The sequence below is a fragment of the Ziziphus jujuba genome, chromosome 5, assembly GCF_031755915.1.
Source record: "Ziziphus jujuba cultivar Dongzao chromosome 5, ASM3175591v1".
Taxonomy (NCBI): domain Eukaryota; kingdom Viridiplantae; phylum Streptophyta; class Magnoliopsida; order Rosales; family Rhamnaceae; genus Ziziphus; species Ziziphus jujuba.
In genome coordinates this window covers 7,557,172-7,572,289 of record NC_083383.1, presented here as the reverse complement: position 1 = coordinate 7,572,289, position 15,118 = coordinate 7,557,172, and the positions used below count along the sequence as shown (strand labels likewise).

The following is a 15,118-nucleotide window of genomic DNA, read 5'->3' as shown; positions in this document are numbered from 1 at the left end:
AACCAAGTCTAATTCGCATGGGGATAATCAACCCCAAATATGTCCAAAATAAAACGTTAAAAAATAAATTCTTGATAAGAAGCCGTGGAACGAGTCCATTTTTCAAAAAAGAACCTTCGGAAACTAATAAATGATAAAAAAAAAAAAGAGAAAACAAACAAACAAAATTTTGTTATTACGTTAAAAAGAAAACTATTTTGTTTAATGCAAAAGACATTAAAATTACTAGTTCAATAAATTATGTCATGTAAGTTTATTCACATCATTTTCTATCAATTAAAAGAAAAATTATGTCAAAAACAGCTAAGTGATGAATCACTCATTAAATTATAAAGAAATAGTAAAATCGAATATGACATAGCACATCGACGGTTAATTTGAGAGTCGACCGGCAGGACGGCCACAACCCACAAAAACGTCGTTATTTATAAAAAAAAAAATAAAAAAATTTGTCTTTCAATATTAAATTATTTACTGCAAAGGACGTCGTTGTCTTAGCGTTGACGTTGAGATTTACAATTTCCACACGACCAACGCTCCGATTTACTCGTTCACAAAACAAAAATTTCCGAACGAAGAACAGTTCACACGGGTGACGACGTCGTATACACACACTTCTCTGGTGGAGGTGTATGTCACGCGCGGCACGACACATGCAGAGTTGACAATTCAACGTAACGTACAACAGGAGAGTGGATTCCCCCTACCCCCAAAAAAAAAAAAAAAAAAGAAAGAAAAGAAAAGAAAACCCAAAGTACGCATTGCCGTGTGCATACAGGCACGGCCACATGATAGATTTTGTCAACCCCGCGAATTCCTGTTTTTTACAGATGAAAAAAAATATCACACTCTTTCAAATAACACGTTGATTTGAAAATCAAAAACTCAAAAAAGGGGAACCAAAAAAAAAAAAAAAAAAATTAGAAGAGAGGGGAGAAAAACGCAGTCGCGAGTTTGACAACGCATTATTATTATTTTTTTGAATTTCCGATATCTATCCCTCTCCACAACGAGTAACGACAAACAAAACAACGATTTCCCTCCTCATTCAACGTTTCAAGATAAGGCCTCTGGACGAATTGGGGGGTTTTCAACTCAAAGGTCTAAATTGACCCTAACAAAATTTCCAATTTTCCATTTATTATTATTATTTAAAAAAACAAAAGAATGAAAAACATATTGATCGAAAAGGAAGAAGGAAGGTGTTTGCCAATTTCGTTTTCATTTCTGAATGGGTGAGAGAAATGAGAATGGCTAGTCGGCTCCATTCCTATGTTTTTTTTATCCGACGGCTATTCCAAAACCAACTACCTCCCACCTCCCAAAACCCTCTCAATCTCAAATGCCTTCTCCTTCTCATAGACCCTCCTCCTCTGCTTCTTCTTCTTCTGCTGCTGCTGCTTCTCCATCTTCTTCTTTTAAAATTGGCAATGGCAATGTTGGTATTTTCACCTTTAATTGCGAGCAGTCTCTTAACCAGCGCAGGCTCACGCGGCAGAGAAAACTCCGGCACGTGTCTTATAAAGAGCTTGGTTTACATTCGGAATCGGATGAGCGTTCTCGTTCGTCGCCCGTTTCGCCCGATTCGTCTCGAAAGTCGAGGTCACCATGTGCCGTGGACCACTGGTCTTCCTCCGCCATGCCTCAACCTTTGCCGCTTCCTGGGTCTTCTTTTAATCGAAAACCACCCGATTCTAACCCCGTGGATGCTGCAGGGACGCCGTTTGAGAGGTGAGCTTTTTATTTTTTATTTTTATTTATTTGTTTATCTTCTCATTCTAATTTTGTTGCTAAAGGATGTTCTTCCTTTAATTAAATTTTTTTTTAAAATAAAAATTTTTAAAATTTGGATGGGTTCTGCAACTGAATTCCGTGAATGAATTAGTTTACTTTCCTTCTACAAAACTTGCTGACGTAAAAGTTTTTACTGAGCATCCTTGGCATTGATATGGTAATTCTTGAAATGTGAGCTTGAATTAGCGTTTTGCGGTGCCTATAATCTTTTGTTTTTTTGCTTTGATGTCTGGCTATGGTCTTGTTTAACCAGAAATATGCTCCACATTTAAGTGCACGGAGCCAATCTTCGTCGCTGATAATTTTGCAATATGTTAATTTGATAATCGTATATATATATATATATATGTATATATAATTTTCAGTTGTTTAGCAATAGTATGCATGCTTGTCAAAAATGTTATGTTTTTGCTGGCGGTGTACGCATGCATGTTTACACGCCTCTTGTCTGAATTTCAAAAACCTGTTGTACTCTCCTTGATCAGGAAGAACACAGATCAAGTTTGCACAAAGTCATCGAAAATATGCAATAGGAGATTGTCAGATGCAATTGTTGGAAATTTTCATCACAACTCGGGGCCAAATGTTGTAGCTAGGACTGCTCCTGTAACAGGTGTTTCAAGTCCTGTTAGCCCAAGAAGACCAAACAATGGGGACTTTTTACCGTCTCATGCGGCAACTGCTTCGTTGAGTAGTTCAAACAACTGCAATTGGGGGTTTACACAAGAGCCACAAAAGGAACCCCTTAACTATAACTTGAGGCTAAATATTACTTCCCGGAGTGCTCCGACGAGTGGTTTTACAAGTCCTGCAGTTAGTCCAAAAAGATCAAATGGCGGGGATCTTTTTCCTTCTCATGTGGCTTCTCAAGATTTTTACGATATTCCTGCTGGGTTTTCAGTTATGGTGTCTCCGATGAGATCTCCACATAGCCCGGATCATTCTCCGCTTCATAGCCCTGTGTCTCGAAGTCCATTTCATAATCCAAAAAGTCCAAATGGAGTTTTGTTGTACCAGCAGCACAGATCGCTTCCACAGACTTTTGTGGAGAGGCCAGAAAGTAATTATCATGTCACTGCCCATCCGTTGCCCCTTCCTCCTGGAGCTGCAGTAGCATCACCATCAGCTACCACACATCACGTCATGGAAAGCCCGTCTTTTCCGTCAATGAAAGGCCAGTGGCAGAAAGGAAAACTTATTGGACGTGGCACATTTGGAAGTGTATATCTAGCAACCAACACGTATGCAAGTATTTCTTAGCTTTCACCAGATTTGTATATATGCACTGTTGACACTTGAGAGTTTTAGCTATTTATTTATTTCTGTTTATTTTATCATCTCCATATACATGACAGAGAGACTGGGGCCTTATGTGCAATGAAGGAAGTAGATCTTATTCCTGATGATCCTAAATCTGCTGAATGTATAAAGCAATTGGAGCAGGTTATTTCTATTTTCTTGTAGTCCTTTAGATTAAATTTCTATTTTACTGTTCGTGGCCCTGTAGCTAATAAGGAAAGGATACTATTTGTTCATGCTGTTTATTAGCTATCGCATCAGAAACTTGCATGGTGGTTCATGTGCATGTGCCAAACTTTATTCGTGACAGTATTGTTGTTTTGTTCCATTTGTTCAATACATAGATGAGGACACTCAAACCTTTTTCAATTATGTTATTGGGTATCTCATTCTAGCATTACGATTTTACATTTTGTTTTTGAGAGCTGCTGATGTTCTTACTGATAACTTGTTTCAGGAAATAAAAGTTCTGCAGCATCTAAAGCATCAAAATATTGTGCAGTATTATGGTAGTGAGATGGTAACTAAATCTCTAATTTTTCTTGTAATGATTAGGTTCAATTTACCACATGAGTTTTTGCAAGTTTGACTAAATCTGGGAGCATTTTTCATGTCCAGGTTGATGATCATTTTTACATATATTTGGAGTACGTATACCCTGGATCTATAAATAAATATGTACGTGAACATTGTGGAGCTATGACAGAATCTATTGTTCGCAATTTCACCCGCCATATTCTCTCTGGACTGGCTTACTTGCATAGCAAAAAAACCATCCACAGGTGATAGTAGTGCTTGATAAGATGACGTTCTATTCTTTTTGAGTGTTGACAATTTCTAATTACTTGATAATTGCAAACAAGCAAAACCTTATAAAAGGTCAACCTGTACTATCTTAAAGTTTTTTGATGAATACCTATTATTGTACCTAGTGGTATGATTAAAAAGATATTGGTGGAGAAGGCAGAACCACATGGCATCTTTTGTTCATACAGTTCTTTGCTTTGAATGGTGAGGTTTTGATGATTTGATGATTATGCTCTTCAGGGATATCAAAGGTGCAAATTTGCTTGTTGATAATTTGGGCACTGTTAAGCTTGCTGATTTTGGGATGGCAAAACATGTAAGTTTTCAGTCATTATAAATTGTACTCAGTGCAAATTTCTTATCTTTGACACAAAGAAATTTATGAGTATGCTTCTTTACTGATATCTTGCAAGTATAGATGACACATATTCTTGAAAACTTTATCCATGAACAATCCATATAAAAATGTTTAGTTGCCATTTGTGATTGTTTTTTACTATTTTCTATCATAATTCGCTTTATGATTGGATTTCAATAATTCCCCCTGTATTTTATTGGTGATCTTTGTATCTAATCCATTTTTTCTATTTCAGCTTACAGGACAATCTTATGATCTTTCTCTGAGGGGCAGTCCATACTGGATGGCTCCAGAGGTAGTTCTTATTGCAAGAATATCTAAGTTTGTAGATTTCCTGTATCTGCTTGTGATAACATTATCTCTGTGCAGGTTATAAAAGCTGTAATAAAGAAAGATGCCAATCCTGATCTTGCTTTAGCTGTTGATATATGGAGCTTGGGTTGTACCGTCATTGAGATGTTCACGGGTAGACCTCCCTGGAGTGATTTTACAGGGGTGAGCACATGATCAAACTGTTATGCCTTATCTGTCTTTGTTTTAGGCTTTTAGAACATTGTCAGTTTCCTTTCCTCTTTCATATTTTAGTATGAGTGGAACTTTTCTGTGGTAAAGCAGTATTCAAAAGTTTATTGTGGCTAATTCCTTTTCCGTTCCTTTATGAATCTTTCATTCTCTGACCTCTGTTTTTCTCAAGAAAGACAGCATGACAGCTTTGCAAAATAAAATTTTCATTTTAATGTGTTGGAGTCAATAGTGCTAAGTTTGAATTTGGTGCATGTCTGTATAAGCAGGTCTAACATAGTGGTAGGCTTTCTTAATATTTTGGCATCATGGACATGTATTTGCTATTTTTCACTCATTGAATAATCTGATTATGAGTTCAAACTACTCTAGTTCCTGATGGTTTAGTGAAAAGCCTACTTATGTATTTAAATGAACAAATAATTTCACATTATTCCTACAGTATGGCATTTTTCTCATTTCCATTAATGTTAAGACTTAAAGAGGACTATTGGGCCAATGTATGGTTAAAATTTCTGTTCACTTGGAATAACTCTCCTGGCATACTGAAATATTTATGTACTTCTCGATTTTAGAAACTTTGAAACAGCAGTATGGATGCGTATGTTTCTCAAGTATTCCTTCTAAAATTTTCTTTCTGCAGCCTCAAGCTATGTTCAAGGTTTTGAACAAATCTCCACCTATACCAGAAACATTATCTTCGGAGGGAAAGGATTTCCTCAATTGTTGCTTTCAAAGGAATCCTGCAGAGCGTCCGTCAGCTATTATGCTGCTTGAGCATCCTTTTGTGCGAAATTCACACGATCAAAATGTATCAACCTCACCACAGGCTTTTTCCACACTGACCCTAACAGTAAGCTTTAAATACCAATGTTTTGGCCTTAGATGAGTTCCAATTTAATCTCATAACTTCCTCTTTTTTGCAAGCACCACACACACCAAAAGACTGGGAAACAAAAGTATTGAAAAAGAACAAGAAAGCATATGGATTTACTACTGGTGTCCTAATTTGTTTTGTCTTCCATAGGATAATTTGCACAGTCCAAGAGACGGCGCCAGGCATAGAATTGATTTTATACCCATCTCTCCACGTAGAAGGCCTGCAAGTGTAAATCCGCCATAAATGGGTAATTTCATGGTCCTTGGTGGGCTTGCTCACGTTATAAATGTCAAATTGGTGGATTTTCTCTTTGAGTGGCTATTCAATCTGGCGAGGTGCATGATGTTTGTTTCTAGCAACATGCATCATGCTCTTATACAAGGACTCATGGAAGTGAAACTCCACACCTTTGAAAAAGGAAACAAAGCTTCTGCTACGTAGAGGCAAGAAAATGGTAAATTTTTCCCCCCCCAAAAAGGCCACTCGGAGCTGCATCAATTTTTTTCATTTATTTTTGGAAGTCGAAGAGGGTATGTCTTCTCTATGACTTTAATTAATTAACAAAGCAAGTTCGTCCTTTTTGGGTAGTGACTTGAAAAGAAAACAGGGGAAGAAGAAGATGAAATCTGTATATATTACGTATGCACGAGAACAACCATTTAGACAGCAAATTGTAAATATCTAATATAGGATCCATCTTGTTTCAATTAAATTTATTTGGTTAAGTGAGGCTCTCAGCCGAAGTTTCCTTTCTTCTTCTTCATCTTCTTTTTTTTTTTTTCCCCCCTCTCGTCATCCTTGCACGATCATGGTGAGTTTTGATAATATTGGCTTTGATGTTCGAACTTGCGAAAGTTCCATTTTGATTTGCTTATCCGGATGACATTCCCATCAAAACAAACAAACAAAAAAAATATTAGCGCGACATACAGCTTTCAGCAAATGCAATAATTACTGCAGGAATTTTCAGTATCATAATAGGACACAGAGTTCCATGTCATCTGCATTAAGGATACGACATGGCGCAATTTAAATTTGCGCTAGTTTGCTAAGACGACGTGAATAAGGGCAACTTTTATACATAATAATCCATATTGGGTTCGTTTTATATGAAGTATTGTATTGTAATATATTGTATTGGAATAGGTCGGAATGAACTGTGTTTGGTATTGTAATGTACTATATTAATTTTTATTAAATAAAAATAAAATATTTAAATTTATATATTTTATTAATATTAATATTTTTTTAATCATAATTATTTTTATTCAAGTAAGCTTAATTAAAAACATTTATCCAATTAGAAAAAGAAAAACTGCCACATATCTTTATCAACAACACCAATCCAGCTCTCCATTTTTGAAAGAACCACCATATCTTATTTAAAAAAAAAAAAAAAAAAAAGAGAGAAAAATCTATTGTTTGTGTTCATCCAGGTCCCAAATAAACCTCATACCCATCTGGGCAATTTGGCTGTTTGTTCCAGATTTGAGTTTTTCTCTTTCGACTTTCTCTCCTTCTCTCTTCGTTTTTCTCTCTTTGGTTTCTCATCTTATTCTATTGTTTCCTACCCCAGCAATGTCACACCAAATATTCATTAAAAAAGAAAAGAAAAAAAAGAAACCCAAAAATTTGCAAAACTCAAAAAACATCAATCTTTACCAGTTCAAAAATCTTTTTCCTTCTGCATATACAATCTTTCATCAGAATTTAACAACGGAATTCAAAAATTGTCAAATTGTTGGCACCTGAACATGTGAACCGATCAACCTCTCTCTGATATGGTACGATTTGGATGGGCACGGTGGAGGTTTTTTTATTTTTGATTTTTTTGGGTTAAACTCGCGCCCGCGTTTTGTATTAGATAATACCAGCTATCTCCTTTGCATAAAGTTATCCAGCTCCTTTTGTATTAATCTGGATCCCACGTATTAAGTTATCCAAACGGTTTTTCTCACCAAACATGTGACTGGGATTAACTAATTATACAACGTAATACAGTGCGCCAAACGAGCTATAGTACAACTATCATTGGCCATGATTAAAGGATAAATTTCACTAAATTTTATTTTATTTTATTTTTTTGTACAAATGCATTTATGATTTCATATTTTATTTTTGTTTCGCTTTAGCTCTTTTTTTTTTATCAAACTTTAGTCAACTTAATATTTTAATATAAATACAATATTAACCCTTTTTTCAGTCGCATATAAAAAATCACTTAAAAAGTACCAATTACAAATTCTTTTAATTATTAACTGCCCATTATATTCTAAAAAATATATATATTTAAATGAGACCAATTTCAAAATTTTTTCAAAGAAAATTGTTAATAAAATTGCAATTTTTTAGTTGAAACAGATATAAGAAATATATATGTTTAAAAAATTAAAAAAAAAGTGTTTAAAAATATAAAAATAAATGAATTATTTGTACAAATAAATAAGTAAAAGGGTCAAAAATATATTTCTAAGTGAAATTTGTAAGATGAATAATAATTTGACTATCAAAGTGGAACAAAAAATGAAATGCGAAGGTGCTAAAATGAAACAAAATGTAACTTGAAAGGGAGAATAGTGAAATTTTCAAAAATAAAGATGCATTCACGCAGAAATTATAAAATATTAAGGAGCCAAATTGAAATTGGGTATGCCACTCTCACGCGCGCTTTGCCGCTTAAAGGCTGTGTCTAGCTCGCAGCATATCCTACCAATAAAGCGTATCCACGTAGGCATGCTTTTTAAATTTCGGCCTCCTGCAAATTTTCAAATCCACCATCCCTGCGCCACTTGCAGCGAAAGTTTGGCGTCGCGGAAAACGCATCGGAAAGAGGAAGAGCTAGAGTAGCGTAGAGGGATCGTGTTTTCTGTGGTCGTCGGAAATCTAAGTTCAGACATCTGGAAAAAAGCACTTCCAACTTTGCTATTGTAAAGTATGTTAGGGCAAAACTACTAACATTCCGATTTGTGTCAATGCTACGCAAGATCACAAACCCTAAGCTACATTTTCCACCCGGTCTCGATCTGTACTTAAATTCAAGTTTAAACTCCTTGCAATCAGGTATTTCCCGCTTCATTGCTTTAGCAATAATATCTTTATCCTGGCCTAGGAATTCAGTTACTGATTTTTTTTTTTTTTTTTTCCCCTTTTTGATAGAGGTAAAATTTTAGGCCTTTGGTCTCGGTTGCGTTTTTGAAGCTTGATTGCCTCTAATCCGTTAACTATTTCGATGGGGAAACGGATATGTTGCGGTATTGTTTTCTGGCCCATATTTTTAATTAGAATTATTGATGTGCATTGCAATTTTAAAGCTCTCACGAAGTTTTGTGGTCAATTATTAAGCAGATGCGGGAAAAATTGAAGTTTCAGAAAGTCTAATCAATAAAATTTACGGTGTCTTCTCCGATGGCATACATTTTGCAAAACCAATTTCATCCTTGAGGACAAGGGAAGTTGACGTGGTATGCCATTGCTCATTTTTCTTGTACAATAGTTTGGATTTTTGAATTAATTTTACTGGATGTTTTTATAATTCATTTGCTCTCCAGCCCAACCTATCTAACTTATTAAGTTGTTTTCCATCTTTATTTGTTTATCAAAAGGTAGGAGCTGTGTTACAAATGCTGCAAGGACTTTCTAGTTCATTATTTTATTGGGATGGTGATGGAAAGAGTTTTTGTTGCAAAAGTGGGATGTATGTGGAACACCTTTCTCATACAAGCCTTCACGCCATCGTCAATCAATTTATGTTTGCTGCCTCATGCTTGCAACTGGTGGAAATTCTAATTGGTAAATTTGAGAAATCTGTGAGATTACCTCCGCCTACATTGCGGGCATTTACTTGCTCCGTTTCTGCTTGGCTTAAGGTATGTTGTGGATACTAATTGTTGGGATGATAGTTTATTTATCTCAGATTTTATACTAATTCTCCGCTACTTGCTTTTGGGGCAGAGGTTGCGTGACATTGCTTTAACGGAAGAAATAAAGATAAGCAATGATGGAGCTGGGATTGCTCCTACATTGTTGGGATTGGCAAATTCTTTGTCTAGGTTCGTATTGCAATGCTTTATAATGCTCCATATAAAGTAGGGATATCACTGATGGCTGTTCTTTGAGCCTTGGTGTTGGAGACTAGTCTCAGTCTAGAGTTTTTCGAGTTTGGGTTCCTATGTCTTTTTTCTTTTCGTGGAGTTGTAGTTGTTTTTGGATTTTTGTTCTTTAAGTTGCCGTTTGTCTACATGTTCAATTTTTGTTTTTTCTTCCAAATTGTTTGTAGTTTACTTACTTTAATTGTTTGTTAGTGTTGGTTAGAGTTTATTAGACATATCAATTAACTACAAATAAAAAAACCTAATAACCTACACAATTTTAAATTGTGTTTCATTTTCTTTTTATTTTTTTTCATTACATTTATAGTTAATAGAGATGTCTAGCTACCATTAACTAACATTAACAAACTATTGAAATAAACAAATTACACACAATTTACAAGAAAAAAATAAAAATTGAACACATTAACAAACAACACCTTAGTTTTTATTGTTTTTCAAGGAATGATTATATTATGCTTCATTTTATTTTAATTATTGCTTGGGACCAAATATGACATCATGTGCATCATTCATGTTAAAGTTAGTTTATTATTGTTATGGAAATTGCTGATAACCATCTGTTGATAGTCTTTGCTCAGGTGCTGAGTATCTGTTTCAAATAGTGCATGGTGCTATTCCTGGAGTATATTTTGAGTCAAATTCTTCTATTCCAGCTGCTGACTTGGCTGTTCATATCCTGGATTATCTTTACAAGAAGCTAGATGAAGTGTGTCTTGCACGAGGTGGTGAGGTTGTGACTAGTTCTATGCCACATTATTATTGTTTGTGTTACTTACTAGTTGTTCTACTTGTTTACACTCCCCAATTTTAAAATTTATGCTAATTTCAGGAGGAAGATTATCAGATGCTACTTCATATGTTTATTGGAAGTTTGTTGCCATATGTGGAGGGTCTTGATTCCTGGCTATTTGAAGGAACACTTGATGATCCTTATGAGGAGGTAAGATGAAGAATTTATGGTAGAAATTCTCTCCACAAATATGAAATTTTAAGAACAACCCGCCTACTTGAACACTATATCGTATTTTTCTTTCACTGTTGTCCCCTGTTTATTGCTAGCAGACCAGATGTTCCTGAATCTGTATTTCTACAACTATAGTTTACTTTGTAATTGTATAAGTTATTAAAATTGGTTTAGTTATCTTATTTGTCCCTTCCAAATGCTTTGCTGATCTTGTTTCCTCTTGTTGTAGCTGTTTTTTTATGCAAACAGTAGAATTTCTGTTGATGAGGATGACTTCTGGGAGAAGAGCTATCTATTGAGACAAACACATCAGAAGTTAGAAGTTGAGCTCTCTGGCCCATCTTTTGCGAACAATCCAGGAATTGGGATGAGTGACAAAAAGGAAATGGGACAAAGGGAATCCACTTCAATTTCTAGTTCTTTAAAAGGAAAGGAACAGAGCAACCGAGACCTTCAAGCATGCCCTGTGTTTATTAAGGACATAGCTAAGTCAATTCTGTCTGCTGGAAAGTCATTGCAGCTGATCCGCCATATTCCACTTACATCCTCAGCACTATCTGGGAAAGGAAGTGATTCTGACATTAGTGATGGTTCTGGCTGCTCATACAGTGGTGCATACCATGGGCAAAGTATTGCAGGTTTAACGTTGTCAGAAATTTTTTGTGTGTCGTTAGCAGGTCTCATAGGCCATGGTGATTATGTCTCGAGATATATTTGCCAAGAGGACTGGTACAAAGAGAAGATTGTTCCTTCTTTTGAATATTACATGAACAAACAAAAGGTGGAAAATCATGATAATGGAATTTTTCCTACAGCATGCTCAGAGAAAATTTGGTATAAATTATTGGTTGATACACTTCAGGAGAAAAGATTGCTTGATGGAAACAAGTATACTAAAACAAGAGAAGAGAAAATGGCTGCAGATGTTGTAAATAGATTTTCCCATTTCAGACCTTTCTGTCCAGAAAATCCAGTTATTACTGTCTGCCAAATAATTGTTCCTAAGAATAGGGATGCCTTGAAAACATTGAATTTATCTAGAAATTTGTATTTACCCTCTCTAAATGATCAGGTTTTACAGAACGCTATATTTGGTAAGGAGAATGAACCACCTTATGCAGTTGAAGGAACAAACTATACTTTTGGTTTTCAATTTGGTGAGTCTGAATATCTTCGTTCAAAAGAAGACTCTAACATGTTAGAAGTGTTATTTCCGTTTCCTACACTTCTTCCTTCCTTTCAGGTACATTTGTACAATGGATGCATGAAATTCTCTTTACACTATGCCTCTGCGGAAAAATCAGGAGATTTCATGTAACATGCTTGTAATTAAACAGGATGATCACCGTCTCTCGGATCTCTTACCTTTTCAGAAAAATAGCACCCTTCCATCAAAAGTTCTCAGCTGGCTTCAAACTTTTGAACCAGTCAGTAATCCACTTCCTGTGGTTATAATTCAGGAATGCCTTACTGTCTACATCAAGAAGCAGGTAAATGACTCAAACTCATTAGCACCACTTTAGTTTTTCTCTATGTAAGATGCTGTTCATATATTTTTTAAGTTTCATTTCTGCGATAGGTGGATTGCATCGGCAGGCATATATTGTCAAAATTGATGAACGATTGGAAATTGATGGATGAGCTTGCTGTTTTGCGCGCCATCTACTTGTTAGGATCAGGTATCTTCTAGCAAGTTGAATTTTAATTTCATTGTCCATCAGTATATCTGAGATTTGTTTTTCATGTTTCCTTTATGTCTTTAGGTGATATGCTCCAGCACTTTTTGACTGTGATTTTTAATAAGCTGGATAAAGGAGAAACATGGGATGATGAGTTTGAGTTAAACACAATATTACAGGTACATTTAAATAGTTTAACAAGCCCTTGTGCCTGCTATTTGGGATAGGTCTCATGAAGGGCTTAAACAAAATTTATTGGCTAGTAATATCTGGTATATGTTTTCCTGATTTCTTCTACTCTTTATTCTGGCAATACATGTGTTCATTGGCTGCAGGAATCTATAAGAAACTCTTCTGATGGCATGCTATTAAGTGCTCCGGATTCATTGGTTGTGTCCATTGGGAAAACTCAAGGTCCGAGTGCCAACGAGCAACCTAATATATCTTCACTTCCCTCCACTCCTCGTAAAAGTCGTGTGCACACCTTTGGAATTGATGGTCTTGATTTATTAAAATTTACATATAAGGTATGTTCTAGTTTAATCACCTTTTTCATCTAACCTGTTGCTGCCACGCTGAATCTGATTATGTATTGATTGCAACAGGTCTCATGGCCACTTGAGCTCATTGCTAATGCAGAAGCAATCAAAAAGTATAACCAGGTTTTGTCTCCTCTTTTGTTTCTAATCTTGGTTTTATGTTCTATTTTTCTCTTCCGAATGACTGAAACTTTTTTAAATGCAATTTAGGTGATGGGGTTCTTGTTAAAGGTCAAGCGGGCAAAATTTGTACTTGATAAAGCTCGGAGGTGGATGTGGATGGTTCAATTTCTACCGCTTTTCTCTTCATTTATAATGTTATTTTATGGTTCTAGCACAGAATCATGATTTGGGTGTTTTTTCTTTTGTGGTTCATAGCCCTATGCAATAGGGCATATTACCATTATAAATATGTGATATTAAGGATAAATTGCGACTCTTTTTTTCCTTGACTGAATTTCAAATGCTTTCTGAAGTAATATGACTTTTAATGATCTTGCCAATTTTGGTCTTCACTTGCAGGGTAGAGGCACTGCAAAAAATAACTACAAGCATCACTGGTTGGTGGAGCAGAAACTACTCCATGTCGTGGATGCATTTCACCAATATGTGATGGACAGAGTAAGACTACTTTGTAAAAGACAGTATATGAATTAACCGGAATTATTGGTTTTATATCTCATATATAGCCACTAGACATGGACAGGTGTTATGGTTTAGCTTTTGACAAGAGTAGTGTGGGACATGACAACTTATATAAAACAAACATCATCATGCTACTTTGTCTGGTTTGTTCCTTCAACTGATACAGACCACTGCAAATAAATGAACATTTTGTTTATAAAATCAGTGTATATTTAGACAGTTTTGCTATAGCGAGCACGCAAAGTTATATATAAACATGTGTGTGTATGCATTTAGGAATTATGTTTATTTGTGTGAATGTATGTGTAGAATTAATCAAATAGAGATTAAGACAATTGTCTCCTTGCACCCTCTCATTTTCCATTAAAATTTTCTTAAGACACATGCATGTCATATGTATTTTCATCCATACAAATGAAAAACTGACAGAGCAAACCACCTGATGGAATTGCGAAGCTTTCTAAATTACAGGATGATGAACTGAAATTGAATCATTTTACATGGTGAAGTTTTTCATCATTTAAAGGAGGACTAACAGAGTTATGGATTAGTGCATTTCTCAAGCAGAAGACTGAATTAGCTTTTTATTCATTATGCTTAACCTTTTACATTTCTGTCTCTGTCCTTTAAAGCAGTATGAAATTTTAGATCTTTAACTAGGATTTAACAGGTATATCATAGTGCATGGCGGGAACTCCATGAGGGTATGGCAACCGCTTGTTCTCTGGATGAAGTCATTGAAGTACATGAGTCCTACTTATTATCAATTCAGAGGCAGTGCTTTGTAGTTCCCGATAAGCTGGTGGGTAGTTTCCTTATCTTATTTTTTGTTTTCTTTGGTGTTGGGGGGATGGGGTAACCTGCACTACAATAAGTTTCCTTCTCTTAGTGTTGGTAGTTTCCTTCTCTTATTTTTACAAGAAGTTTGATCTTTTATGTTGTGGATCAGTAGTTTATTGTTCTCTATTGGATTCAGTGGGCTCTGATTGCAAGCAGAATCAACAGCATCCTTGGATTAGCATTGGACTTCTATTCTGTGCAGCAGACACTTAGTGGTGGGGTAGTTTCTGCAATCAAGGCCAAATGTGAAATGGAAGTTGAGCGTATAGATAAACAGTTTGATGACTGCATTGCTTTCCTTCTCAGGGTAATAATTTTTCACTTATCTCTCTTTTGTCTTTTCAATCTATGGCTTCTGAGTTTTCACTGGCTTGTTTTGTGCGGCATATCCAACAATGCAGGTCCTCTCTTTCAAGCTAAACGTGGGGCACTTCCCTCATTTGGCAGATTTGGTTACTAGGATCAACTATAATTACTTCTACATGTCTGACACTGGAAACCTTAAGACTGTCCCGAGCTCTGAGAGTGCCACAGCAAGAATGGGGAAGGCTTTTGTTGGTAGAACAGACTGAATTTTTAGGGTTTTGTTTGTCCAAGGTTTCAGTAATTATTTGTTACCGCTAGAACATATTCTCCATGAAACATTTATTTATTTATTTATTTTTTTTGAGGTAAATAT

General features: G+C 35.5%; 2 protein-coding genes and 1 long non-coding RNA gene across 6 annotated transcripts; 2 read left to right on the top strand and 1 right to left on the bottom strand.

Annotated features, from left to right (window-relative positions):
- The first annotated feature begins 926 nt into the window (after positions 1 to 926).
- Positions 927 to 6,385, top strand: LOC107420359 (mitogen-activated protein kinase kinase kinase 5). Its single transcript, XM_016029294.4, has 10 exons — positions 927 to 1,731; positions 2,280 to 3,035; positions 3,150 to 3,237; positions 3,551 to 3,613; positions 3,712 to 3,875; positions 4,141 to 4,216; positions 4,494 to 4,553; positions 4,628 to 4,753; positions 5,424 to 5,633; positions 5,808 to 6,385. The coding sequence occupies exons 1-10, from the start codon at positions 1,343 to 1,345 to the stop codon at positions 5,901 to 5,903; spliced, it is 2,028 nt and encodes a 675-aa protein (XP_015884780.1). The 5' UTR covers positions 927 to 1,342; the 3' UTR covers positions 5,904 to 6,385.
- Positions 6,386 to 6,471: 86 nt separating this feature from the next.
- On the bottom strand, positions 6,472 to 7,770 carry LOC112492040 (uncharacterized). Its single transcript, XR_003056384.3, has 2 exons — positions 7,323 to 7,770; positions 6,472 to 6,530 (listed from the first exon to the last, which is right to left on the bottom strand). It is a non-coding gene; the product is annotated as an uncharacterized LOC112492040 (long non-coding RNA).
- A 578-nt stretch (positions 7,771 to 8,348) lies between these two features.
- LOC107420350 (uncharacterized) lies at positions 8,349 to 15,115 on the top strand. Of its 4 annotated transcripts, none has more exons than XM_048475618.2 (18): positions 8,356 to 8,720; positions 8,817 to 8,911; positions 9,006 to 9,121; positions 9,263 to 9,526; positions 9,612 to 9,709; positions 10,340 to 10,502; positions 10,602 to 10,712; positions 10,966 to 11,979; positions 12,074 to 12,226; positions 12,316 to 12,415; positions 12,500 to 12,594; positions 12,751 to 12,942; positions 13,021 to 13,077; positions 13,165 to 13,236; positions 13,477 to 13,575; positions 14,270 to 14,401; positions 14,552 to 14,746; positions 14,841 to 15,115. In XM_048475618.2, the coding sequence occupies exons 2-18, from the start codon at positions 8,890 to 8,892 to the stop codon at positions 15,009 to 15,011; spliced, it is 3,054 nt and encodes a 1,017-aa protein (XP_048331575.1). In that variant the 5' UTR covers positions 8,356 to 8,720; positions 8,817 to 8,889; the 3' UTR covers positions 15,012 to 15,115. The 4 variants fall into 4 exon arrangements, with proteins under 4 accessions (XP_024930664.1, XP_048331576.1, XP_048331575.1 ...); XM_016029283.4 differs by having other exon boundaries at positions 8,361 to 8,720; positions 14,576 to 14,746; XM_048475619.2 differs by lacking the exons at positions 14,552 to 14,746; positions 14,841 to 15,115 and having other exon boundaries at positions 8,350 to 8,720; positions 13,165 to 13,223; positions 14,270 to 14,380.
- The last annotated feature ends 3 nt before the right edge of the window (positions 15,116 to 15,118 follow it).